Consider the following 27,458-nt stretch of genomic DNA (forward strand, 5'->3'; position numbering starts at 1 on the left):
TAGCTAGGCTATCATGAAACAGTGGGATTAAAATATTTTTGTATGTTCACACACCATAGTGATATACTAATATTTTTCAAATCCATTCACTGGATTTCAACTGTGGAGTCAAAGCTTGCTAACAGTATTGACAAAGCAGTTTTAAAATTACTTGGAGAAGAGAACCCATTAACCACAGGAAACATCTTTTGAATTTTAATTACTTCTCATAGACATATCTAGAAACGTTGTTTGCCTTCTAATAACTTCAACAAGACATGAAGATTAGATCAGGGTCTTGTAGTTCCATCTGTATTGGCAAGGAAGAAAAGGTCATCTGACCTTGCAATTCTTTTTTTTCCCAAATAAGGTGTCCATTTTGACTATACAAGTTCATGTTGCATAAGTGAGATTCTACGTAAAGGGTAGTGCAGAGTTTATCTGTGAAGTGTCTTTATGGTTGAGCCCAGGAATACGAATGGGTAAATTACATTCCACAGTTCGATGTATGAGTTGGCCACCAAGATTGTTCTTAGTTAATAGTATATTAGTCAACTGTCAAAGTAAATGTCCTAAGATGTGAAATCTTGATGTCTAATTTTCTTCAGCTAGTAACTGGATATTCAAATTTCTTTTAAACATTATACAGTCTTAAGCTAATTTAATGATTGCAAGCTTATTCCACTGATGCACACTTAGCCCATCATGTATTTCAGGCAATCTAAGTAATGCCATAAGGGATCAGATGATATATCTAATACATCTATACATTTATTTTAGTATGGTTTAATATACATCATAACCAACCACAATGTACAATGTGGAGTTGAGATTCAGTATTTATGCAAAAGAAATCTTGAAAGGCTATCCGATATGTTCATTACTAATGTATCATCTGTTGGTGATTTGATAAAATCCACACGTACTCCGTCAGTGAAGTGTACTATTAATATGGTAAAGTTTATATGGAGCGATTCATTTATATTGCATTTCTTAATTTTATAGTTTCCTAATAATTGGTTTAATTAGCTGAAAGTAATTTGAGATAATTCATGCTGACTATCTCCTTGGTTACATGGAATTTCATAGCATTTGAAATGTGCCATACAGCCCAGCTAGTCTGTGCTAGTGTTTATAATCCACTCATAGTTATGCTAGTACACAGAAAACAATATTCACAGAAGAATATTAAAGGCACCATAATATGTTGATATGATGCCAAATCTGGGAAGTTTATTTCTTTATTTTTCTGACATTAATGCCCAAATATGAAGTCCTGCTAGCTCAATAATGCCGTTCTCCTTTTTGAAAAAAAGGTTTTTATTTTTAGCTTTGCATTAAGAGAATACATTTATATTTATCTTAACTCTTCTTGCTACTTATAACATGTTATTTGTAGGGGTTTGGTGGGATGCATACAGTATGCAGACATTTCTATGATACCTAATTTTATGAATACTATACATGTTAGTGTACCTAACTGAAGGAAGATGGGATTGCAATATGAATGTTATATTGCTGTGAATATGAATATTTGATACAGGAAGCAAAAGGTGTGAAAAACTAATAAATTATAGAACTGAAGTTTGATTTTTTTTGTTGAGGAATGGAGAGGAGTTGAAGTACACCCCATCGTGCATACTTATGGACCCCAGAGGTACATCCATTAATTTTACTGGATTAACAAGGATAAACATTGGCAGAATGTAGACCATCTTCACAAATATCTGGGCTGCATTATTATCCATTGTTACTCTCTCGCCTCAAGCAGCTTAAAATAAAACAGCTTATAGGTCTGCTTTTTAAAATATGACCAACTAATCTAATGTTCTCCCAATCAACCTTATTAATTTAATTACATTTTCATTGTAAACGTTATGCCAACTTGGCAGAGATTTCTCAGAGATTAATCGGGCAATAGCCTAACTTGTTTGTATTCACATGGTCTTGCCTTTGAACTAATGCTCTAGACTCCTCCATTAGCAACCCTGTCCATTATGTTCTGTCCAACCAGCAGGGCAAAACCCCCAGAGTTGGCAGTACAGTGATGTATAGTTGGCTGGGTATGGCCTAGGGACCCTGTTATAAAGTCTCATAATATCACATTAAATATGGCTAAGGAAATCTTATAAGGATAGCACTTGCACAAAAGTTTCAATGTTCATAACCAGTGAGGCCCAGTAGCAACATTACTGACCAAGCTAACTGAAAACTGAAGTACATAGTTGCTAACCTGGACCTTTGATAAGTAGTCATAGATACAACAAAAAGGAAGTCCTGCTTGACCACCAACTCATCGAGTTACCTGTCGCTGATGCATTTATCTGTAACAATATTGGTAGCAGCGACCACAGCAGTGCCCTCATGAAATCTGCTTCCACATTAAAGTACCCTATATAGTTTCTTGTGACTTTACCACCACATTGCATGAGATCATTTCAAAACACATTACAGTTTAAACCTCTGTATCCAAGAAATTGTATGGACGACTGGTAATAGCAGAATTGTATTCCATCCCAATATGTAACATTATGGCTTGGCATATACCTTACTCCACCTGATGCAGTGAGGAGTCTAGGAGATCATTGGATATTGGGGATGTCATTGGACTAGTAATTGAAATGGATTGACATACTATGGCTTTTAAAGGTTTATTTTATCTTTTTTTTTAAATGAAGGGTTGAGACAGACATGCCAAGCAGTCTGCTCAAGCCATTTAAATAAACAGCTTGTGAGGCCTTGGGTTTTTTTTAAGTTGGAACTATGGAAGCAGCCTGAACAGTGTGGTCGAGTTCCCACAGAACCAGGATTTTTAGTTTTAGCTTTCTGCAGTTGCTGGGATCTTGAAATTGGATGAGGAAGCTCTTATTCCTCTCTATTACAGCTCAAAGCTGGAGTTCTCTTGCTGCTAGAATTGCATGTGAGACAATCTGTTTTACTGAAATTGCCTTTGCCTAGGGAGTGTTTATGAGATGTTATTATATTGGAACTGATACATAGTAGTTTATATGTAGAGTAGAACCTCAATTATCCAAAAGAGGTGGGTGGGGAATATTTTGTTCAGATAATCAATCTGATTGTAAACTGCGGGAATTTAAGTGCCAGGAATCCAAACATTTCTGGATTATCCGGCAATGTAGGAGGGGGGGCTTAAGATATATGGATAATTGGGATGCCTTCTGGGGAAGGTGGGACCTGTACATGAAGGATGGGTTGCACCTGAACTGGAAGGGGACCAATGTCCTGGGTGGAAGGTTTACTCGAGTAGTTCAGGAGGGTTCAAACTAGTATGGCAGGGGGGTGGGAACCTGAGCTATATATCGGTGGTGAGAGTTGATGGAGATGAGGCAATAGCAAGAGGTAGCGCAGCCAGTGGGAAGGAATTTCCTGGGAAAGAACCAAGGGATTGGTTAAAGTGTGTTTGCTTTAATGCAAGGAGTATCAGGAATAAAAGTGATGAGCTTAGAGCATGGATCAGTACCTGGTGCTATGATGTTGTGGCCATTTCAGAGACATGGGTTACTCAGGGGCAGGAATGGTTGCTGGATGTTCCAGGGTTTAGAACATTTAAAAAGAATAGGGGGGAGGGGGAAGAGGAGGGGGTGTAGCACTGCTAATCAGAGAGGGTATCACAGCTACAGAAGTTACCGTTGTCGAGGAGGGTCTGACTATTAAGTCAGTATGGGTGGAAATTAGGAACAGTAAGGGAGCAGTCACCTCATTGGGGGTTTACTACAGGCCCCCCAATAGCAGCAGGGAGATTGAGAAAAGCATAGGTCGGCAGATTTTGGAAAAGTGTGAATGTAGCAGGGTTGTTGTAATCGGTGACTTTAACTTTCCCAATATTGATTGGAACCTCCTTCGAGCAGATGGTTTGGAAGGAGCTGTTTTTGTAAGGTGTGTTCGGGAGGGTTTCCTAACTCAGTACGTTGACAGGCTGACGAGGGGAGAGGCCATTTTGGATTTGGTGCTCGGCAATGAGCCGGGGCAGGTATCAGATCTTGCGATGGGAGAGCATTTTGGCGATAGTGACCACAATTGCCTCATATTCTGCATAGCTATGGAGAAGGAGAGAAGCAGGCACAATGGGAGGATATTTAATTGGGGAAAAGGAAACTATGATGCTATCAGACATGAGTCGGGAAGCATGGACTGGGAGCAATTGTTCCATGGAAAGGACACTACAGTCATGTGGAGACTGTTTAAGGAACAGTTGTTGCGAGTGATGCATAAATGTGTTCCTCTGAGACAGGCAAGAAGGGGTAAGATAAAGGAACCTTGGATGACGAGAGCGGAGGAGCTCTTCTCGTCAAAAGAAACGAGGCAGCTTACGTAAGGTGGAGGAAGCAAGGGTCTTGCTCAGCTCTAGAGGATTACAGGCAGGCGAGGAAGGCACTCAAAAATGGTCTGAGGAGAGCTAGGAGGAGGCACGATAAAGGCTTGGCAGGAAGGATTAGGGAGAATCCAAAAGCATTTTACATGTATGAGAGGAATAAGAGAATGATCAAAGAAAGAGTAGGGCTGATCAGGGATAGCATAGGGAACTTTTGTGTATAGAGTCTGAGGAGGTAGGCAAAGCCCTAAATGAGTTTTTTCCTTCTGTCTTTACTAAAGAAAAGGACCGTGTAGTGAATGAAACCATTGAGGAGCAGGTAAGCAGGTTGGAACGGACAGAGATTGAGGAAGCTGATGTGCTGAAACTTTTGACAAACATTAAAATTGACAAGTCGCCAGGACCAGACCAGATTTGTCCTCGGCTGCTTTGGGAAGTAAGAAATGTGATTGCTTCGCCGCTAGCGAAGATCTTTGCATCCTCACTCTCCACCAGAGTCGTACCTGAGGACTGGAGGGAGGCAAATGTAATTCCTCTCTTCAAGAAAGGAAATAGGGAAATCCCTGGCAATTACAGACCAGTCAGTCTCACGTCTGTCATCTGCAAGGTGTTAGAAAGGATTCTGAGGGATAGGATTTATGACCATCTGGAAGAGCATGGCTTGATTAAATGCAGTCAGCATGGCTTTGTGAGGGGCAGGTCATGCCTCACAAATCTTATTGAGTTCTTTGAGGATGTTATTAGACAAGTTGATGAGGATCGAGCAGTGGATGTGGTGTATATGGACTTCAGCAAGGCATTTGATAAGGTTCCCCATGGTAGGCTCGTTCAGAAGATCAGGAGGAAAGGGATACAGGGAAATTTAGCTGTCTTGATATAGAATTGGCTGATCGACAGAAGACAGCGAGTGGTAGTGAAAGGAAAGTATTCTGCCTGGAAGTCAGTGGTGAGTGGTGTTCCACAGGGCTCTGTCCTTGGGCCTCTACTGTTTGTAATTTTTATTAATGACTTGGATGAGGGCATTGAAGGATGGGTCAACAGGTTTGCAGACAACACAAAGGTTGGAGTTGTCGTTGACAGTATAGAGGACTGTTGTAGGCTGCAGTGTGACATTGACAGGATGCAGAGATGGGCTGAGAGGTGACAGATGGAGTTCAACCTGGATAAATGTGAAGTGATGCATTTTGGAAGGTCAAACTTGAAAGTTGAATACAGGAGTCTTGGCAGTGTGGAGGAACAGCGAGATCTTGGTGTGCAGGTACGTAGATCCCTTAAAATTGCCACCCAAGTGGATAGGGTTGTTAAGAAAGCATATGGTGTTTTGGCTTTCATTAACAGAGGGATTGAGTTTAAGAGCCGTGAGATCTTGTTGCAGCTTTACAAAACTTTGGTTAGATCGCACTTGGAATAACGTGTGCAGTTCTGGTCAGCCTATTATAGGAAAGATGTGGATGCTTTGGAGAGGGTTCAGAGGAGGTTTACCAGGATGCTGCCTGGAATGGAGGACTTATCTCACGAAGAGAGGTGATTGAACTCGGACTTTTTTCATTGGAAAAAAGAAGGAAGAGAGGGGACCTAATTGAAGTGTACCAGATAATGAGAGGCATAGATAGAGTTGATAGCCAGAGACTTTTTCCCAGGACAGAAATTGTTAACACGAGGGGTCATAGTTTTAAGCTGTTTGGAGGAAAGTATAGAGGGGATGTCAGAAGCGGGTTCTTTACGCAGAGAGTTGTGAGAGCATGGAATGTGTTGCCAGCAGCAGTTGTGGAAGCGAGGTCATTGGGGATATTTAAGAGACTGCTGGACATGCATATGGTCACAGAAATTTGAGGGTTCGTACATTAAATTTACCTTACATGAAGATCAATGGTCGGCACAACATCGTGGGCTGAAAGGCCTGTTCTGTGCTGTACTGTTCTATGTTCTAACTGATAACTGAATAATGAGTTTCCTAATGCCATTTTTACAGGACCTTGAGATCTTGTTCAGTTAATCTGAAATTTGGATAATTGATGTCCAGATAATTGAGGTTGTATTGTATATCTTATTCCGTTAAGTATTTTCATAGTTACAGTTAAGCCAGTTCTTTAATTTTTATTTTGTCTGTATTTTAACTGTAGCTTAATATTCATAGTTTGACCAATTGAATTGCATCTGGAACACAATGCTTTACATGTACCTTAGAATAAGGAAAAGTAAGGGTCTAGACTATCATCTTAATATATTTTGAGGGGATTTGGTTTGGCCTAGTCCATAGCAGTTTGAATCCCGCGACAGTAGCGAGTGGATTTTTGACTTCCATTGATGAATATGAAATGTAGAGCTACACACAAATTGTGTGTGTAAAAGTATCGCCTATTGCTGTGAAAACCAATCTGCTTCACAGACAACCTCTAACAGAGGATTTTTTTTCATCCTTGCATGGTCAGACCTACACAACAAAATCGTTGACTCTAAACTACTCTCTGAAATTACGTAATGAACCACTCCATTCAAGGGAAGGTGAGGATGGCCAACAGCTGCTGACCTTGCAAGACTCATCCACATCCCATGAAAAACTAAAAGAATTTATTTTTAATTGACTCGGGGACGTGGTCATCAGTGGCTGGCAAATATTTATTGCTCATCCCCAGCATATCAGAAGAGGCACGAAGTATACCAAAATGGTGCAAAGTTGGTCAAGTTCCAACACAGGACAAATATTCCTGCTAAACTTAAGCAGTATGCTGTTATCACAGCTAAATGATTCCACTCTAACCTATCAGAACAAAGCATTGCAGTCTTTCGACATCTCGTCATAGATTATGGTGGACATTTAAACATCTAATAGGAGCCAAGAGGCTCCACAAACATCCCCAGCCTCAATTACAGCAAAGCCAAGTACATCACCATAGAAATCTCAGTTGAACATTTTGAATGATCTACAATCAGAAATGCTAAGTGGATGATTCACCTTGGCCTCCCCAAAATTTCCACTATGATATATACCAATCCATTAACAGAGTAAGTGTCATTTACTTATTCAAAATTGCTAGATTTCAGTCTACCAGGACCATTCCACTCCAGTCCTCACTGCAACTTAATACAAACATCAACAAAAAAAGCTTAATTCCCGAGCTGAGTTGAGAGTGACTACCCTTGACAAAAGTGCTGCATATGATAAGGGCCCTAGTAAGATTACAGTCACTGGAAATCTGGGCAAAAATTAGCTGAAAGGAAATATTTGAAAGATAATCATCATTGACCCAGAATACTGCTACAATCTTCAGCTTTTTCATCACTGACTGACCCTCCATCTTTAAGTCAGAATTGGGGATGTTTGCTATGATTGTACAGTGTTCAGTTCCATTCTCAACTGCTCAGACATTGAAGCAGTCCAGGCCTTAAAAGCAGACATGGGTTGCATAGAGGCAAAGAAAGGTTTAGTAAAAGAGTTGCAAAACTTATATCCAAGGTAACTGAAAGCACAGTCATATAGTAATTAAAAAATAGGGATATAGAAGATGCCATAACTGAAGGAATGCAAAGATTTCAAAGGGTCATTGGCAGGAGAAGGTTTCAGAGATCTGGAGAGAAACAATGGATCAATTTGAAACAAGGATGAGAATTTTAAAATTGAGATATTTCCCTTTAGGAAACCAGTGTAGGCCAGCAAGCACAGAATTGATGGGTGAATGGGACTTGGTGTGAGTTAGGATGCAGACAACAAAGTTTTGCTAAACTCCAGTTTACAGACCATAGTAGATGGAGGGTCAGCAAGGGGCATTGGAGCAGTCAAGTATCGAGGTAATAAATATTATTTAACTCTTTTTTTTTCTCAACACAGATGGTCAAGTGGCCTGACTGGAAAGGTTACTGCAAACCTACATGAAAGGAAATGAATATTTTTTGAACAAATTTGAAGGAAATGTAAAGCATGCTACTTCTGATGTCTGGAATGTTATCATATAAACCCCAATTTAAGGTCTAATGTTAACTGGTAAGGTAGATTTATGCAAAAAAAGTTAACCTTATTTGATTAATAGGAATATTACTGCATTATAGTAACTTTTATTCACTGCTCAAATTGTTCTACTTTGTATGTTGATGTGAACATTGTCTTAAATTAATAGAACTGACAAGCACATGTGATTTTTCTGTATATTATGCCTTGCTTCACAGCTGAAAATCTTTACAGTGCAGGATATGGAATGAGTAGTCAAGAAAAATAATGTGATAAACTCTTACGTGGACGTGAGCACCATATCCATTCATCACTCGACTTTGATGTTTGCAGCTAGCATAATATATTAAAAGTATAGGCAAAATTGCTTCTGAACATTAATCTCAAGATGTATTTTGTTCGTGTTGGGAAAAGTAGACCTGCAAACTATTAGTTAGAAACATTTAATTTCATGTTTTTCAATACAAATTATTTATTATTCTATCTGTAGAGGTAATTAGCATAGATATATTTATAGAGAAGTTAGATAAGTATAGGAATGAATAAAGAGGAGGATTTATTTATAGGTTTAGATGAAGAGGAGTGAGAAGATCGTCATATGAAGAACAAATACTGCTAGACCAGCTGGGCTGAATAGCCTGTTTTTGTGTGGTGAACAGTAATTCTACACAATTTATGTAAACTCAAATCATGAAAGGAATGAAATGTTTGAAAATTACTTTTAAGAGAATATTGACAAATCACTGGTTCCCTTTCATTTAAAGCTGTCAGTGCGTACTATTTCAGTTAATTCTTAAAACAATTGTGTTGATATCTCCTCAAAGCAAGGTTCACTTTTATTTTATTATCTTTATTCTATAATATGCTGCATTCCATTTACTATTCACATATTTATTGTATTAGGATAGGGATTGTTTTGCATTTCATTTGATGTGTACTTCAAATGAATATACTTTTCATATAATAAGCATTTAAATGTAATGTTCTAATTCCGAATTGGTTACTGCAGCTGTCACAGTTACAATTAGCACAGTTGTTACATCAATGATTTATAATTCAGTGTCTGCAAAATCAACTTTTATAGCTTCAGTTACGTGTTAGAATCAAGCAATATATTCTTATTTTCAAAAAGATAAATAACTCAATTATTTGCAGAATATAATGTATTGATTTAAAAACAATAATAAAGCTATTGAGAGCAAGTATATTTTGTTATATTCAAATTGTATTTTGACTTTGAAAGCTAGTAATCACATGGCTGAAAACCATTCTATTTTTCTGCAATACTGAAATTCAAACATATAAAATGATCATTCTTCACAGAAACTACTATCCTCTGTTAGCAACTATGTGAAACTGAAAGAACTATCTGATACTTGAAAAAACAGAACAAAGATCAGGACGTCAAACAATGCAAGATACAATACTGATAATTTGTGGCATCTTACTGATTAGTCTCAACATATATTTTCAAATTATTTTTACAGATGTTTTAAGGGCATCTTTACCATTAGATTAACAAATCTAAGTGAGGTGCTGCAGCAGGCTTTTAAATGCTAATTTTACCACACTGCACTGCAACTATGGCACCATTTTGTTTTGGATCAATACAACAAATTTACAGAAGCAATGTATCATATTGAAACAAATGAAAGATATACTGCAGTTTAATCATACCGAAAGTACTGATAATGCTTTATATCTACCAAATTTAAAACACATGCTTAATAACTAAATAATTTTGTTCTTCTCTTGCCTATATATACCTTACCTGTGAATTTGCAATTTTTGTCTCCTCCCTCTCCAAAACACACACTCAATTGAATATTTCTTTATTTTTCCTAACTCATTGATCTTTCGTGTTGAAGCAGTTGTTCCACCAACTGTGCATTCAAGAACAGTTCCAAGCACATTCTTCAAGCCCAACATAAACCTGTCTCAGAAACACCCTCTTCTGCCCAAATGCAAATGTCAGTTTCCTTCAGCAAGTATATATAAAATGTTGTAATATTTCCTTAATATTTTGTCCTACCATTCCTGTATTTTTGTTCTTTTTTTTTCTGGCGGGATTAGCTATACCGGCGGTTGCCTCAGTGCATAAACATTGTTGTTTGAGAGAATTACAGTGAACTTTCTGATGATGTGCACTGTATGCATGTAATATGTCATCTGAGTTATAATGCATCTTTTCCAAGAAGATTGTTACATATTATCAGTAATCATGTTGTATTCTAGAATTTATGGTTACATGGGACAGGTTGAAATTTACAATATCCATAATTCTGCGCACACTCTCAAATCCAAACTATTTTCCCAAAGAGTTGGAAATCTTCAGCACTTAAAAATATATGTAAAATTTATAGTGCCAGAACTGATGTAGAACTTGAATTTCAGACTGCAGTAAAAAATGAAGATGAAATACATTTCTGGAAGTATGGGCATCAATTTTATGAATAGCTGTAATGATTTTTATCACTACCTTTCTATGCCGGTTACATTATAAATATTGTCTCTGTTATTGCTATGGGATAGAAATCCAAGATGTAATTGGAACAGCATTGAAAAATAAATTCTGCAGTACAATATGAATGAGCTGATGCAAGTTACTTTGAGTTGGCTGTTATTTTGTGGAATTTTCATTTCAGCGAATTAGAACAATTCCCATTAGAATTCCTTAACTCTTGTATAGTTTAAATAACCACAATAATTCCATATCAGAAAAATTCCTCTAGTGTAGATGTAACAAAACCAGAATTCAACAAAAAAACCAATGTAGTACTGATCTCTGTATTTGTTTTCAAAAGTCCTCCACTTTTCCCGCTACTGCTAAAATCTCTTTAAAATGTGAAGGAATCCTTGAGGAATGGGAAAATTCAAAAGCAGCAAGGGAAGCAGAATTAAAATAAGCAGTGGGTCTGAAAGTGAAAAATGAGATGAAATGAGGGAAATTTTTAAAATGTCAAATTTAAAATCATTATATCTGAATATGCAAAGCATCTGAAATAAATGAGATGAATTAGTAGCATAGAAATTAATAGTTTTAACTTGATAGCCATTAGAGAGATATGTGTAAGATTGGGAAATAAATAACTTAGTTTCTCTTCCTCTTTTTCTATTAACTTGCCTCAGAAAATGTTGACGTAGAATTAGTTTGGGTAAAGCTATACATCAATGAGGATCAGGAAACATTCAAGGAAATTGTTTATAGGTCTGCTAACAGAAGCTGCAATATAGGACAAAGTATCAATCAGGAAATGAAAGGCACATGACCACGATAATACAGTATTGATGAGGGGCTTTAATCTTCATACAGACCAAGCAATCCAAATTTGCAGATATATTGGTGAGGACAAATTGACAGAATGTATACTAGTTTGTTTTCTAGATCAGGAGAAAGTGAGGACTGCAGATGCTGGAGATCAGAGCTGAAAAATGTGTTGCTGGAAAAGCGCAGCAGGTCAGGCAGCATCAAAGGAGCAGGAGAATCGACGTTTCGGGCATAAGCCCTTCTTCAGCAACGAGGAGGGTGTGCCAAGCAGGCTAAGATAAAAGGTAGGGAGGAGGGACTTAGGCGAGGGGCGTTGGGAATGCGATAGGTGGAAGGAGGTTAAGGTGAGGGTGAAAGGCCGGAGAGGGGTTGGTTGCGGAGAGGTCGGGAAGAAGATTGCAAGTCAAGAAGGCGGTGCGGAGTCCAAGGGTTGGGACTGAGAAAAGGTGGGGGGAGGGGAAATGAGGAAGGTAGAGAAATCTGCATTCATCCCTTGTGGCTGGAGGGTTCCTAAGTGGAAGATGCAGCGCTCTTCTTCCAGGCATCATGTTGCCATGGTCTGGTGATGGAGAAGGCCAAGGACCGGCATGTCCTTGGTGGAGTGGGAGGGGGAGTTAGTGTTCAGCCACGGGGAAGTTGGGTTGGTTGGTGCGGGTCTCCCAGAGGTGTTCTCTGAAACGTTCCGCAAATAGGCGGCCTGTCTCCCCAATGTATAGGAGGCCACATCGGGTGCAGCGGATGCAGGTGGAGGTAAAGGTGAATTTGTGATGGATATGGAAGGATCCCTTGGGGCCTTGGAGGGAAGTGAGGGGGGAGGTGTGGACACAAGTTTTGCATTTCTTGCGGTTGCAGGGGAAGGTGCTGGGAGTGGAGGTTGGGTTGGTGGGGAGTGTGGACCTGACTAGGGAGTCGTGGAGGGAGTGGTCTTTCTGGAACGCTGATAGGGGAGGGAAACATATCCTTGGTGGTGGGGTCAGTTTGGAGATGGCGGAAATAACGAAGGATGATACGATGTATCTGGAGGTTGGTGGGGTGGTAGGTGAGGACCAGTGGGGTTCTGTCCTGGTGGCAATTGGAGGGGCGGGAAGTGGAGGAGATGCGGTGGATAACATCATCAACCACGTCCAAGAGGAAATTTTGGTCTTTGAAGAAGGAGGCCGTCTGGGTTGTTCGGTATTGGAATTGGTCCTCCTGGGAGCAGATGCGGCGGAGGCGAAGGAATTGGGAATATGGGATGGCGTTTTTACAGGGGCAGGGTGGGAGGAGGTGTAATCTAGGTAGCTGTGGGAGTCGGTCGGTTTATAGTAAACCTCCATGTTGAGTCGGTCGTCTGAGATAGAAATGGAGAGGTCTAGGAAGGGGAGGGAGGAGTCTGAGACGGTCCAGGTAAATTTGAGGTCGGGGTGGAAAGTGTTGTTGGTAAAGTGGATGAACTGTTCAACCTCCTCATGGGAGCATGAGGTAGCGCCGATACAGTCATTGATGTAGCGGAGGAAAAGGTGGGGGGTGGTGCCAGTGTAGCTGTGGAAGATGGACTGTTCCACATATCCGATGGATACACTGGCACCGCCTACGGTAGGGGAGTCCAGAACATTGGGGGTAGGTTCAGGGTGAGAGGGAAAAGATATAACAGGGACCTAAGGGGCAGTTTTTTCACACAGATGGTGGTGTATGTATGGAATGAGCTGCCAGAGGAAGTGGTGGTGGCTGGTACAATTACAGCATTCAAAAGGCATCTGGATGGGTATGTGAATAGGTAAGATTTAGAGAGATATGGGCCAAATGCTTGCAAATGGGACTAGATTAAGTTAGGATAACTGGTTGGATTGAAGGGTCTATTTCCATGCGATACACCTTTATTACTCTTAAGTTCACACTGACTCTCTGGAGAGCATCCGATCTGGACTCACCCCCACCCTCACCAAGCCCACCTCAGTTCCTGTAACCCTGCACTTCCCATGGCTAATCCACCTAACCTACACATCCCTGGACACTATGGGCAATTTAGCATGACCAGTCCACATAAGCTGCGCACCTTTGGACTATGGGAGGAAACCAGGAGCATCCAGAGCAAACCCACGCAGACAAGGAAAGAATGTGCAAACTCCACAGTCACCTCAGGCTGGCATTTAATCTGTGCCCCTGTGCTGTAAGGCATCAGTGCTAACTACTGAGCCACTGTGGCATGTCCTTTTACTATTTCCCTCTGAATCTCCTGTATTTGGCTTGGCCTTAACTGTTTACCCACCTGATCTCTATCATAAGGACATCTTTGCATTATTTTACTTTCTGTTTCTTTGGTCATCCAGGTAAGGTCTGAATTTGCTCTAGTTGACCACTTTTTGGAGCTTGAGCATCATTTATTTGTAAATCCATGTTAATGAATTGGACAAAGAAATAAGTGTAATTTTTCCAAGTTTTCAGATAATACCTAACTATCTGAAAAAGTAAACAATGAAGAGCTGTAGCAGGATATGGAAGTTAGGTGAATGGCCAAGAACACGACAGATGAAGTACATTGTAGAGAAATTTGAATTTTTTTTTGAATGGTGAGACACTGGACAGACAGACATTGTGGAAACAATGTTTACTGTCCTTTTACAGAAATTAACTGTACTACAACAAGTACTTGGTTGTGATTGGTGGCTGGAGATGATTAGATTGGGTTGGAGGGTGCAGGAGGAGTTTGTGGATGTTGTCAAGTATGGCCAGGATTCTAGTCGGTTTTGGGGTGGTGGAGGTAGTCTGGTGCCTGTGCATCATAGCACTGATGCTTGAGGTAGGCTCCTTCAATATCTTTGCAAACCCTGCAGCCCTGAACATTCTTACTTTTATCTTTATCAACAACCCCCAAGATCAGGGTGTGTATCCAGCTAAGCAGAGCAAGGAATATCGACAGCTGTTCTTTTCATCATGTATGCTTGCACACTTGTGATATGCAAGTCACCAAGCATAAATCCAACTGTCAACCTTATTGGTCCCAAAGTATGAGTATCTGAGTTGGTGCATGATTCTATTGATAGTACACTATCAAAGTGAGTGATCTCACAATAGTTGTTGTATCCCTGTTGCACCACCTCCTGCAGAATGCTTGAAGGTCCTGTGATAACTGGTAAGATGTTCAGTGATCATTATGTTAATGATCGTATTTCACTCCATGATGCCATCAATAAGAATGATAGATAATTTTGTGTCCTCATTTGAGGCCTGATCTCACCTTATCCCATATCTTTTGGAGTTTTAACCCTTCAGCTTTACATAACCAATTGTTCCCCTCCATTGGAGTGAGATATGATCCTCTGTACCACCAATTCTGTCCAGATGGCCCATTCAATTCCTCAGACCCGCTGCACCATTCAATAAGATCCTGACCGATCTGACTGTGGCTTTAATTTTACTTCCTCCAATATACACCCTTCCCACCCTCACCTTATCCTTGGCCCCTTTGCCAGGTGTCACATGACACCAGATTATCGTCCAACAGAATTCTCACCTCTCACTCCCCTAAATTTCAATGTGTATAGACCTAACCTGCTGAACTAATCCTCATAAGATAATTATTTCTTCCCAGGAATCAACCTAGTGTACCTTCTCTGAGCTGCCTCTGATGCAAATGTAACACTCCTTAAAGAAGGAGACCAAAACAATTGCCGTACTCTAGATATGGTCTCTCCACTGCAACAATTGCAACTAGGCTTCTGAATTTTATATTCCATTTCCGCACGCCCCCCCCCCCCCATTAAAGACTAACATTTTGTTTTCCTCCTTTATTGTTTGCTACACCTGTATGCTAAAATTTGTGATTCTTGTCTGAGGACACCCAAATCCCACTTTATTGCAGCATTTGAATATATTTTCCTATTAAATGATATTCCACTTTCATATTCTTTCAAAATGAAAATTTTTCCCTCATATCCACTTCACCTCCTGCATTCCCAATGAATTTAATAAATTTGTCAAGCATAGGTTGAATATGTTATGATTTTCTAAATGTCTCATTGATATTTTATTTAGAATGGATTCCAGCATTTTCCTAATGACAGGCTTACTGGTCTGCATTGTGCCTCCCTCTTTTAATGAATAGTGGCTTTATTTTTGGGGTTTCCAAGCTTTGTGCAGTGGAAGTTAACCAGGTTAATTATTAGGTGAGAATGTCTTATAAGGAAAGGGTATTTTTTTCAGTCCATCCTTTGCTGCTTTTGATTAGGGGTCACTATTTATAAATAAGAGTTTGCCTATTTTAGATAGGTTTTTTTTTCTCACTGAATGTGGTAAGACTTTGGACCTCCCTACCTGAAAAGATGATGAAAGCAGAGTTTTAAAATATTTTTAATGTAGATGTAGAGCTATCCCCCCAGGAATTGAAAAGTTTTCAGGGTAAATGGGAATAAAGCTCACAAACAGATTGGCTCAGAGATGAGGAAGTTCTCTCAGTACGTACCTTTGGAATTCTTTACCCTAAGATAAATTGAGTCTAAGCCAGTGAATATAGCCAAGGCTAAATTAGACAGAGTTTTGGTCCACAAGGTATCCAAGTAAATGGGATTAAGGATATGATCTTCTTGAATGGTGGGGCATGCTTGAAAACCAACTGGACTACCTCTGTCCTATTTCTTGTAGGACCACACTTTTGAAACTAAATATCTTTCAAGGCACCACATCCCTGTAGGTGGTAAAGGGTACTAACCGAGAGAGTGCCTATAGCCTGAAGCACTCTCCTCTCTGCATCAGACGTATAGGCATTGATCAAAAGCCTAATCTTTTTGGATAAAATCTCTGACCTAAAAGTGGCGAAAGAGGTCTCTGCTGGGCAATCCATACATGTGACTGATTTGGTCGAAGGATATCATGACCTTCCCCTCAAACAAGTCTCCCAGACAGGAGACTTCCCTGGATGCCCATAGTTTCAATCCAGAGTCCATCGACCCTGGCTGGAATCCTGGCATTCCAACTGAGGTTGAGATAGGAGGTTTTACATAGACTGCCTTCGCTCTGTCACATTGCTGTCAGTACTTTGACCATATTAATGATGATTGGATTCTGACAGTACTCCACAACTGTCCTATCTTCTCCATAAACAACAGATTAATATGTGGCACTTTGTCTGGGAGGCCTCGATATCAAACCATATTGTCCTCAGGTCCTCACAAGCCCAGTCATTCACAAAGGATAGAAGGGACCTTATTTGATATCTCTTAATATCTGGAAAGTTTAACCCCCAACCCCTGGGGTAATTGCAATTTATCAAGCTTAATGAGAGGCTGCATATGACGCCAAATGAAAGAACTGAGCCAGCCATTAGTACATCTCTATGACTAAGACTCTGCATGTGTGTGCTTGGGCAGTATCAGAGGAAGCAATTGCATGGAATATAGCAAATGAGGAAGAACATTCATTTTGATAAGGGCTATTCGACCTAACCATGATATTGGAAGAGCCTCCCATCGTTGAAGATCTTGTTAAGCAAGTGAACAAAATCAGCCTCATATAGCTGGTCAAAGTGGAAGTAACAAAAATACCTAGATAGAGAAAACCCTCCGCTGCCACTTAAAAGGGAATCATAATTCACTTTCAATGTCTTTGTCCTCCCCCCCGCCCCCCCCCAAAACACGGGCACATCCTCCAACTTTGTAAAATTGATCTATGTCCTGAGAAAGAGCCAAATAAATTAATGCATTGTATTAAATGGGGTACAGAAACTGTGGGATTTGATAAGAGAACATCATCTGCCTATAATATAATCAATGAACTTGCTGTCCTTGAGAATGAAAGTATCCATTCGCCAATGCCGTGAGTCTATTCCATTACCCTTAATCTTAACCTCCAACACACTGCTGCATGATCAGAAATGGCTACATTTCTAATTTTACAGGGCATGACCAAGTCCAAATAAGCCGAGGGAGCTAGAAAAGGGTCAATCCTTGTGTAGCACATATGGATTAGAGAAAAAGGTGAAGTCCCTCCCCGTAGGGTGGACACATGTCCAAATGTCTACCAGTCTCAATTCCACATTTGTCAACCAATTATTTAGATTGCAGAGAGATACTTGGGGAACGTTTGGGCATTCTATCAACTGTGGGATCCATGAGGCAATTAAAATCTCCACCTATGATAGTGTGTCACATTCCAAGGGCAATCAATTTAGGAATTTGAGGGGGTATGCCAGGGGACAGTAAACATTTAGAATGCAATACTCCTCACCATGTATTAAAGCTTTAAGGATCACAAACCACCCATACTCATCCTTATTTTGATCTAATAACTTAAATGGGAGATTCTTCTGAACAAGTATAGCCACTTCCCTTTTCTTAGTGTTAAATGATGAAAGCAACACCCAATCCAACTCCCCTGCTGTAACTTTAGATGCTCATTATCACAAAAGTGGGTTTCTTGCAACAGGGCTATCTCAACCGTCTCCTTCCTGAGACTCGAAAGTACTTTTTTCCACTTGACTGGCGAGTGACTCCCCTTAATATTCCAGGTGCACCATTTTAAAAAATCACTTATCCATATCCTTCTAAAGCCCTGAGAAGAAAAACCCTACTCACGACGCGCTGAGTGCAAATAACTATAGACTCATAGAGCCTAAAAAATAATGACACTAAAACTTTCAAAAGCTACTTCTACTATAAATCAATAAATAAACCAATTACAGCATACAAAAAAACATTTGTCCATGGGGACGCTTACACCATCCACATACACCTCCATAGCTCTTACTAGCTGGAGCTTTGCGCCAAACCCAGGCAAAGGATAAAAGATACATAGATATTATGAACAAAGAAATTAAAAGTGGGCATTTCACCCATTCCTCCCATACATTGACCTCAATTATCACTGGGGGGGAAAAAATCCAACAGCACTTGCCATAACATAATTTTAAAGAGAGAAAATAAAATAAAGGGAAAGAAAAGAACCATTATTATCTACGTTCCTTGGACCGTTCAGTCTATTTCTAAGTGTCCAAAAAGTTCTTTGCTTTTTCCGATGAGTCAAATACATGCACAGATCCTTTGTGGTTAAAACGGAGTACCACCAGGTACCTTATGGAATATTGAATATCCAGGTCCCTCAGTCTCCTCTTCACCTCATCAAAGGTCTTCATCTTGCGGATCACAGCCATAGAAAAGTCTTGAAAAAACATCATCTTGTATTCTTTACGAATCGGCCTGTGAATCCTTCCCCAGTGATATAGAAGCTTCTAATACCTTTTGTTTGTCCCTATAGAACTGGAGTCTCACCAGGACTGGGTGAGGACGCTGGTCCGAACTGGGCCTGCGCACCACGACTCAGTGAGCTATGTCAATCTGCACCCAGCCACCTCAGCCTCACAACCCAGAAATTGCAGCAGCCATTGTTCGAAGAAACTGACTGGCTGCTCACCTTGTTCTCACTCTGGCAGTCCAATCATCCAGATGTTTTCTCTTCGATCTCTATTTTTGAGGTTGTCGACCTGCTCCACTCAGGTCCGTACCTGCTCCTCCAGGGCCAGGATCTGTCCCATCGAGTATTTGGGCACAGTCTCTGACACCACAGTCCACCGCTCGACCTCCTCCACTCACTTCCCAAGATTCTGCAGCTCTTGCTCATGCTTCTGCAGCATAGCAGAGATTGGTTCCAGCCTGGCATGATTCTCTTCCATCGATCCTTTGATCTTTTCCTGAAGTTTCACAAACTCCGACGCCAGGACTTGTTGAGCAGCTAAGTCCAATGTAGTTTCAACAGAGGTCAATGCTGCAGCCGTGGGTGTGTCCGCTGCTGCAGGAGAGTATCCTGCCTGTTGTGATCTGTGCGACCCTTTATCTTTAATCATTTTCCCTTATCACAAAAAAGGTAAGTAGCAATTCTACTCCAGCAATTAAAACTACCAATTTTCTCCAAAACAGCTTAGATGGGGAGGGTAAAAACACCACTTCACCTGAGCTTTGGTGCAGAGCTCAGCAAAGCAGATCTGTTAGATTGCCACCACTTGAAACCACCCCAACCCCAACCCCGACACTGAAGCTGTTCCTTTAAAAGGTTAGGTTGTCCTTGGGCTTTTTTTTCAGAGAAGTTATGAATGATACAGGTTCCGAAACATCTGAGGTGAATGATTTTAGGACCAGTTTGATAATAGCTAATAGATATTGCCTCAGCCAGAAGGTTTTCAAGTTTTTTAAAAAATCACTTGTATCATCAAAGTCGAGTAGCCAGTTCTCTTAGCTCAGCTATTCTCTGGTCTGGTTTGAATGTAGAGTGTGTGTGGTGAAGAAAGGCTGCTGGAAGCAAGTCCAACCTGGTATTCTCTCCTTATTGACTTCTTTCCTGTAAGAACATGTGTTTCATTTTTACCTTTTATGCCAAGGGGTGTTTATGGGGATTGTTGCAAGTATTTTGGATCAGCATCATTAAGTTGGGATTGTCTGTTTGGGTTTTTGGATAGGCTAAGTTATTCGGTATTTTGGATTAGTGGTGCTGGACGAGCACATGCTGCTCCTCGGATGCTGTCTGAATTGCTGTGGTCCTCCAGTGCCACTAACCCAAAATCTGATTTCCAGCATCTGCAGTCATTGTTTTTACCTAAGTTATTCGGTATTCTGTTTTCTGTTCTTTGTGTTTCATTCAGTAATCTTGTAAATAAATTGTTTTGTTTAAAACTAAGTAGTTTTCCCAGCTGATTCTCTCCTGCTTCAAAAAACCAGCAAATTTAAGGTCTGGGCTACCTTCTTGAAATGTTTTCAGGGATCTGGCCTGGTCCACAACAATTTCTTGAATAATTGTTAGTAGTGGAGGAATATGACAACATTAACAAACACTGAGATTGTTTGGTCCTCAAGGCTTCCTTTGTCACTTTGTAGGTGGGCTGTTTCTCCAATGACCAAGCACATTGTCCAGTGTTTAGCACTACTGCCTCTGCAGTTCCTGGTTGCTAATTGATGAAGGACTTCTGTTTCTTTGCGCTTCTCTGGTTTTCTGAGCTCTGTTCTTCAGGAAATTGAGGGTAGTGGTATATGGTGAACAGGTGGAGGGTAGCTTTGCTCCATTCTCTTTATTTTTTTGCCGCTCTCAGGATCCATCCAATGTCATCTTCGCGACGTTCCTTTATTGCGGTGCAAATAGGCGTCTGCGAATTGTCATCGCTGAGCCTAACTGGTCAGAAAATCTGCAAGTTCACCACCGCATTGGCGCCTGAAGAACACGAACAATGTGCTACCAAATTTCTAAGCCTGGCAGCATCTGTGAAGGGAAATCAGAGTCAACGTTTCGGGTGTGGTGACCCTGCCTCACAACAGTTCGGAGGAAGGATCATTGGACCTGAAAACGTTAACTTTGATTTCCCTGCACAGATGCTGCCAGACCTGCTGAGCTTGTCTAGCAACTTCTGCTTTTGTTTCTGTTTTACAGCATCCGCAGTTCTTTCATTTGTTTGAATTTCTAAGCCTGTTTGTTTTATCGTGGGTACGAGAGTTCAAGTAAAGCCATTCATTTATAGAAGCATGTCGTGTAAAAAAAAACATGGGAGACCGAGAGAAAATAATAGAAATGGTCCAGGAAGAAGCCATTGAGAGATTAGTGGACAGATGAAGCATTTCAATACACTGCAGTTGGGGAATTAGAAGCCAGTGTAACCCACCGAAGGAGAAGTGTTGGCTAGGCAACAGGCTGCAATACAGAAGAGACAATTTTGGACAAGTTGAAGTTTTGTGGAGCCCGCAAGAAGAGCCTAGGGAATATTCATGTATGATGAAGACGTGTAGCTGTCTCAGATGATAGTTTGATGGTTGACATTCAGTCGTGAATTCGATTGGGAATCTTGGTTGCAAACAAAACCGATCCGATCATTAGGAATGTGTCCTCGAATCACTAAAGCTGAGTCATCTTTTAACGTTCACGACTAGAAATTCTGTCTAGGAAATGCTGTTACATTCTCAGCCACCCATCTAAGTTTTAGGCTAATCACAGTTACCTTCTGCAAACTGGCAGCCCAAAGTCTTTTTTTTATGGTTTGGGAGACTGGGTTTCACATTCCTGGCAAAAGCAAGATACTGCGGATGCTGGAGTCCTTAAATAAAAGGAAATTACTGGAGAAACCCAGCAGGTCTACCCACATCTGTGGAGAGAGAAAATGAGTTTCCAATATAGCCAATGGATTCAAAACACTTTCTCTCCCCACAGATGCTGCCAGACCTGCTGAGTTCCTCCAGCACTATCTGTGGAGAGAGAAAGGCAATGTTTCGAATCCACTGACTCTTTATTGGAAGCTCATTTTCTCTCCCCAGATGCTGCTAGACCTGCTGAGATTCTCTAGCACTCTGTTTTATTCACCAAGTCATCGGTATATGAACCATCGCGAACGCTGATGTTTAAAAATTCCGGATCTGATTATTGTCAAACCATTGCAATGTTAAAACAGAATGTATTCATAAGCGGATATCCTTAAACACAATGAATCACATCAGTGAACATCTGTGATTTTATTTAATAGAAAACTAAACATTTGACTTCACCAGGTAGATGTGCTCAGGATATGCATTGCCAGTGTTAATGAAAGCAAGTTATTCCTCCTGGTTAGTCCTGAGTTCTAAGTGGTAATCCATTAAATGTGATTGCTGTGAATGTTATTCTGTTTCTTGGAACATTTGCTTTGTTGTGAAGGTGATGTGTTACATTCAGCATATATTATTAATATGCTGTAATCCATTATGGGGCATGTGATGTCCGGGCTGGCACTGCCATCTGACAGTGTTTCACTCCGCTTGCGCTGTGCAGTGTTCAGACCGCACGTCGCGGTGGCCCGGCCGCAGCCTCCAGTCAGTCAGCTCCGAGCTCACAGCCTGCAGTCCCCCCTCCCCTAGTCCGCCCGGAGCCCGGGGAGCAGCTCCGGAGAAGATGGCGCCGTCGCGATCACGGACCCTGAGGAGGTGTCAGCGGGTGTTGTACTGGATCCCCGTGCTCTTTATCGGACTGATCGCCTGCTGGTCCTACTACGCCTATGTCATCCAGCTGTGTGTAGGTAAGGGACTCACTCAGCAGCTGAACGTGTGTGTGTGTGGGGTGGGGGTTACCGAGCGACAACTCTGGGGAAATGAGGGCAACTCCCCGCCCTCCCCCGCCCCGGGGATAGAGGGTCAACCGCTACCAATCCTATCCCTGCTCCCTCCTCCCCTCCTCCTCAACCCCTTCCACCCTCCCATCCCCTCCTCCACCCCTCTCCTGCTCGGCTCTCTCCCCCCCCCCCCATCATCTACCCGGCTTTTTACTCCACCCGGTCTCCCCTCCCCCCCCCCCCCAAGCTCTCTTCCCACCCCCACCTCCGCTTGGCTCTCTTCCCCACCCCCCAACTGGCTCTCTTCCACCACCCCCCACCTCCGCCCAGCTGTCTTTCTACCCACCTCACCCCACCTCTGCCCTGGCTCTCTTTTCCCCCCTGGCTCTCTTTTCCCCCCACACCTCTGCCTGGCTCTCTTTCCCCCCCCCCCCTTCCGCCTTGGCTCTCTTCCTCGCCCCCTCTGCCCGGCTCTCTTTCCCCCTCCCACCTCCGCCTGGCTCTTCACCCCCACCTCCACCCGCCTATCTCCACCTCCACCCGCCTATCTCCACCCCTACCTCCACCCACCTATCTCCACCCACCTCTCTTTCACCCTCTCCCCGGCTCTCTTTCATCCCTCTGCTCTTTCTGTTCCTCTCCCACCCCACCCTCAACTCTCTTTCTTCCCCCACACTTCCACTCTTTCCTTCTCTCTGGCTGTCTTCCCCCACCCCAGCTCTCTTTATCCTCCTCCCACCCCCCTCCACTGACCGGCTCTCCTACTTCCCCCTGCTCTCTCTCTTCCCCGTCTCCTTGGCTCTCCTCCCCGGCCCACCACCACTTGACCCTCTTTCCCCCTCCCTGGCTCTCTTAACACTCCCACCGGCTCTCTTCTTCTTCCCCCACCCCGCACTCTATCTCTATCTCTCTCTTCCCCCCCCCCCCCCGGTTCTTTCTATCTTACCCCCCGACGCTCTCTCTCTGTCTCCCCCTTTCCCCCCTTGGCTCTCTGTCCACCCATCAGTCCTGCTCTCTTGCCACTCCCACTGTGTTTTGTTTGTAAACAGGCAATCGCTCCTCATGATTTTGAGTGGCCACTGCCAGATATCAGGGACCCACCTCCGATAATTTCAAATCCCATTTCAACTATCAGCAGCAGCCCGCCAACCCCTAGTAATAATACACATTGGACTGATACTAACAGTGAACCAGTCTTTGTGATTTTGTTTCTGTTGCTGACAGGATGAAGTGGTCCTCATTGTAAAGGCACTGGTAGAAATTGTTGTGTTATTTTTTGAGTTCAGCATCTTTAGCATGGTCCCTCACATGGGAAAAGGGCGTACCGGTTCGTAGAATCATTACTGCATTGGCCACTTTGATTAATTGTATGATGTTGTTTTATTCTAATTCAATAACCATGAATGTTGTTTTGGGTGGGGAAATACAGCAAATCCAGATAGTCTACAATTCCTATCCACACATTTGTACAGTATTGCCATTTATTCAAACTTTATTCTGATGATCCAGGGACGCCTAATGCGGTTTGAATAAGCTCATCGTTTTATTTAATTTCACCGCAAGGTGGCCTTGGTTGAAATGAAAGATCATAATGAAAAATTAGGATTTATATTTGTCCAAAAATTGATGAAAGATGAGTTCAGGTACGTCAGAGACCAACTACAGTATATTTAATATACAATGCAACAGCAGGACAAATATGATTGTCGTGATATGCATCAACATATTTTAGTAAAAATACTGGACTTCCCAACAAAAGTAGCAAAATTAATTGCATCTCATTATTACTTTATCCGTAAAATAGGGCAATACTTGGTAAAAGTAGCTATGTTTGTTTAACCCTTAATATCATAACAAACAGCTATATTTACCAATAATGTACTGAGAAATATTTTGTTTTTGTTTAAAACAAAGGTTTTAGATGATAATCTGTTGAAAATTCAAAAGATGACAATCAATATCTGAAACAGAAAATATAGGTTTATATTTTTGGTATGGATTCTTCATTGGAAGTCTCCTATGAAACATTAACCTGCCTTCTGTCTTTCCAGATGGTATGACATCTTGTAAATTTCCAGCATTCACATTTTTAATTTTTATTTAGGTAGTTGCATGGTGCTTTATCTGATTTTTGGAGATACAGTTTATGTCGTTATGTAGCCCTTAGGTTCCTTTGCATAATTGCAGTTTCGAAGTAGTCAACTTTTAACAAATCAAATTTTTTTGAGTAAGTGAATATATTTGTGCATTTACAAATAGCACAGACAGACATAGCTGCATACAGAGGTACATTCACACTCAGTAGTGCTGAAAGTGAAGAGAAGACTCCAGAGACTACCTGCAAATATTTTTATAAAGATCAACACTGAAGGAAATATTTATAATGCACTATTGCAATACTTTGGGCCTGTAGTTGTACCTCTGCTACAATGCTGTAGCAGCATCTTATGGCTGAACTCAGTACTGCAGAAATGCAGTGTTATGCAGACTAATAAATGCAGTAAGTGCTGGAAACTTGAACATTCTTGCATTCCTCAGGCTCACTTCAAATGCACCTGTCTTGACACTGAACATACAATTTAATGAATGGGTAAAATATATGGTTAATGGAGTTCAGTTTGGAGAAATAGATAGTCATCCATTTTGGACTGTAAAATTGTAAATTCAGTGTCTTCAAAATTGGTGCAAAGCTAGAACTGAAAAAATTTGGGAGTCCCTATGAATAGAACTCTTTTTAAAAAAAAACTCAAATGCTAATAGAAATTTAGCCTTTATTTCACATATTCTATAAAACAAAGGATATACGTAGCCTAATATATAGTAGCTGTCATATTCAAGATATCTCAAAGTACTTCACAGCCAAAACTCAGCATTGAAACACAAACCCAAGTAATTTAAATGTTGTTGGTTGAGGGGTAAATATTGACCAGTGTATCACTGGGTCACCTTCAAATAAAGTGGGTGGCATGGTGGCACAGTGGTTAGCACTGCAGCCTCACAGCGCCAGAGACCCGGGTTCAATTCCCGCCTCAGGCGACTGACTGTGTGGAGTCATTCTCCCCGTGTCTGCGTGGGTTTCCTCCGGGTGCTCCGGTTTCCTCCCACAGTCCAAAGATGTGCAGGTCAGGTGAATTGGCCATGCTAAATTGCCCGTAGTGTTAAGTAAGGGGTAAATTTAGGGGTATGGGTGGGTTACGCTTCGGCGGGGCGGTGTGGACTTGTTGGGCCGAAGGGCCTGTTTCCACACTGTAAGTAATCTAATCTAATCTAATCTAAAGTCATGCAATATTATGCATGCATTTGACGGGCTTGACATCTAATGTCTTATCTGAATGATGGCACCTCTGACAGTGTAGCACTTCCTCAGTAGTTATGCCACTGAACTGTCAGTCTGGATTGTGGTGATAACTGATCTGTAATCCTCACCCTAGCAATATACTCCATGTTTCTGTGTGCAAAGCTTATTGCTGAGAGCACAGAAGATGAAAAATAATAAGGATTGCTCAAATCAGAAAAATCACAGAATTAAAAATGCAGCATTTACAGACTCAAAATGTTAACAGTTTAAGCCACTGCATGGAACATAACTTGACATGAGATAATATAGTTCTGCTCTATTATTGTGGGGTCAGCTCTTCAATTGATTTCTGGCAGGTGGAAGTATGCAGGAGCAGTTACCATGAGTTACAGCAAAGCTAAATGATAAAAAATGCTTTGTGGATTGTAATCTTTCAACACATAAGGCAGTTAGCACTGAAGAATAATCAGAATGACTGTTAGTTACAATCTTTATCAAAACATTAATCTTGTGAATTTGTTATAACTTGTCTGTAGTTTACAGGCAAATCTTTAATACAAATAAACTGTTTATTGTTCTTAATGGATCTCCAGTGGCATTACTCCAGCTAATCTGAGGCCAAGCATTGTTGTGGTATCTATTTGATGCCACTGCACTACGGACACAAATATAGGTTAGTGTAGCTACTTATAAGATATTAAGAGTAGGGTATTTGACTCCATCTGCTTCTTCAGTTGTTAGCCCAAACTGAAACAAGAGATGCACAGATTTGATATTCAGCTCAAACAACTTGCCCTACCCGCCTGTGTCACACACCCCCTCCCCCGCCCAGGGATAAACTCACAGGAACAAGAGTAAAATATTCAGTTTAAGCCTGTTCCGCCTTACAGTTAGATCATGGCTGATCTGTATTTTATCTATCTCCCTGCTTCACAAAAAGTTGAATTTTGACATTTTCAACTAACCTTGCTCCAACAGCTTTTTGGTTTGGGGTTTCCAAATTTTCATTGTACTTTATGAGAGAAACGCTGAATGACTGGTTTCTAATTTTAAGCTGATACCTTCTTGTTCTAGGCTCTTTGCTCAGATGAAATGGTTTCTCACCATCCCCATTAACAAAATCTTAAATCTCAATGAGATCATCCTTTTAATTTCTACACTTAAGATTGCAAATTAAATGTATTCAATTTGTCCTCATAATTTAATCTTGGCATAAATCTGGAGAATTAGCACTGTACCTCATTGTTTCTGAGATGCGATGCCCAGAACTAGACAGTATACTCCAGATTGCAGTATATATAATGAGAGCATAACTTCCATTCCTTGATATTCTCATTTACTTGAAATAAAGGCTCAACCTCCATTTGTCTTTGTATTAATGTTTTGTCTATGCCATGTATTTATTAAAAGATTTATTCACAGGGTCTCCTAAATCCGTTCTCGCTAAACTTGGACTTGAAACAAAGTGAAAATCTGAGATTACTGGGAGTACACACTTGTCACGTTCTGTCAATTGGACCTCAACAAACCCCACTTCTCAAGCTTTTCTTAAACTCATGGGACATGCTTTCACTGGCTAGCCAGCATTTATTGTCCACCCCTCGTTAG

At 41.2% G+C, this 27,458-nt stretch overlaps 2 protein-coding genes across 8 annotated transcripts in view; both read left to right on the top strand.

Moving 5' to 3' along the window:
• The window catches only part of micu3a (mitochondrial calcium uptake family, member 3a), a 201,411-nt gene extending 190,547 nt beyond the window's left edge, over nt 1–10,864 (top strand). For all 6 annotated transcript variants that reach the window (XM_072570017.1, XM_072570041.1, XM_072570025.1 and 3 more), the window contains one exon: nt 8,142–10,864. The gene's annotated coding sequence lies outside the window, so the exon portion shown is untranslated. The remainder of the gene's footprint in view (nt 1–8,141) is intronic.
• An 11,390-nt stretch (nt 10,865–22,254) lies between these two features.
• zdhhc2 (zDHHC palmitoyltransferase 2) overlaps nt 22,255–27,458 on the top strand; it is a 109,504-nt gene continuing 104,300 nt past the window's right edge. The window contains exon 1 of one of the 2 annotated variants that reach the window (XM_072570066.1): nt 22,255–22,519. In XM_072570066.1, coding sequence (XP_072426167.1) covers nt 22,396–22,519 — 124 coding nt within the window. In that variant the 5' untranslated portion in view covers nt 22,255–22,395. The remainder of the gene's footprint in view (nt 22,520–27,458) is intronic. The other variant, XM_072570076.1, reaches the window with a different exon arrangement.

Source organism: Chiloscyllium punctatum, chromosome 1 (assembly GCF_047496795.1).
Source record: "Chiloscyllium punctatum isolate Juve2018m chromosome 1, sChiPun1.3, whole genome shotgun sequence".
Classification (NCBI taxonomy): Eukaryota; Metazoa; Chordata; class Chondrichthyes; order Orectolobiformes; family Hemiscylliidae; genus Chiloscyllium; species Chiloscyllium punctatum.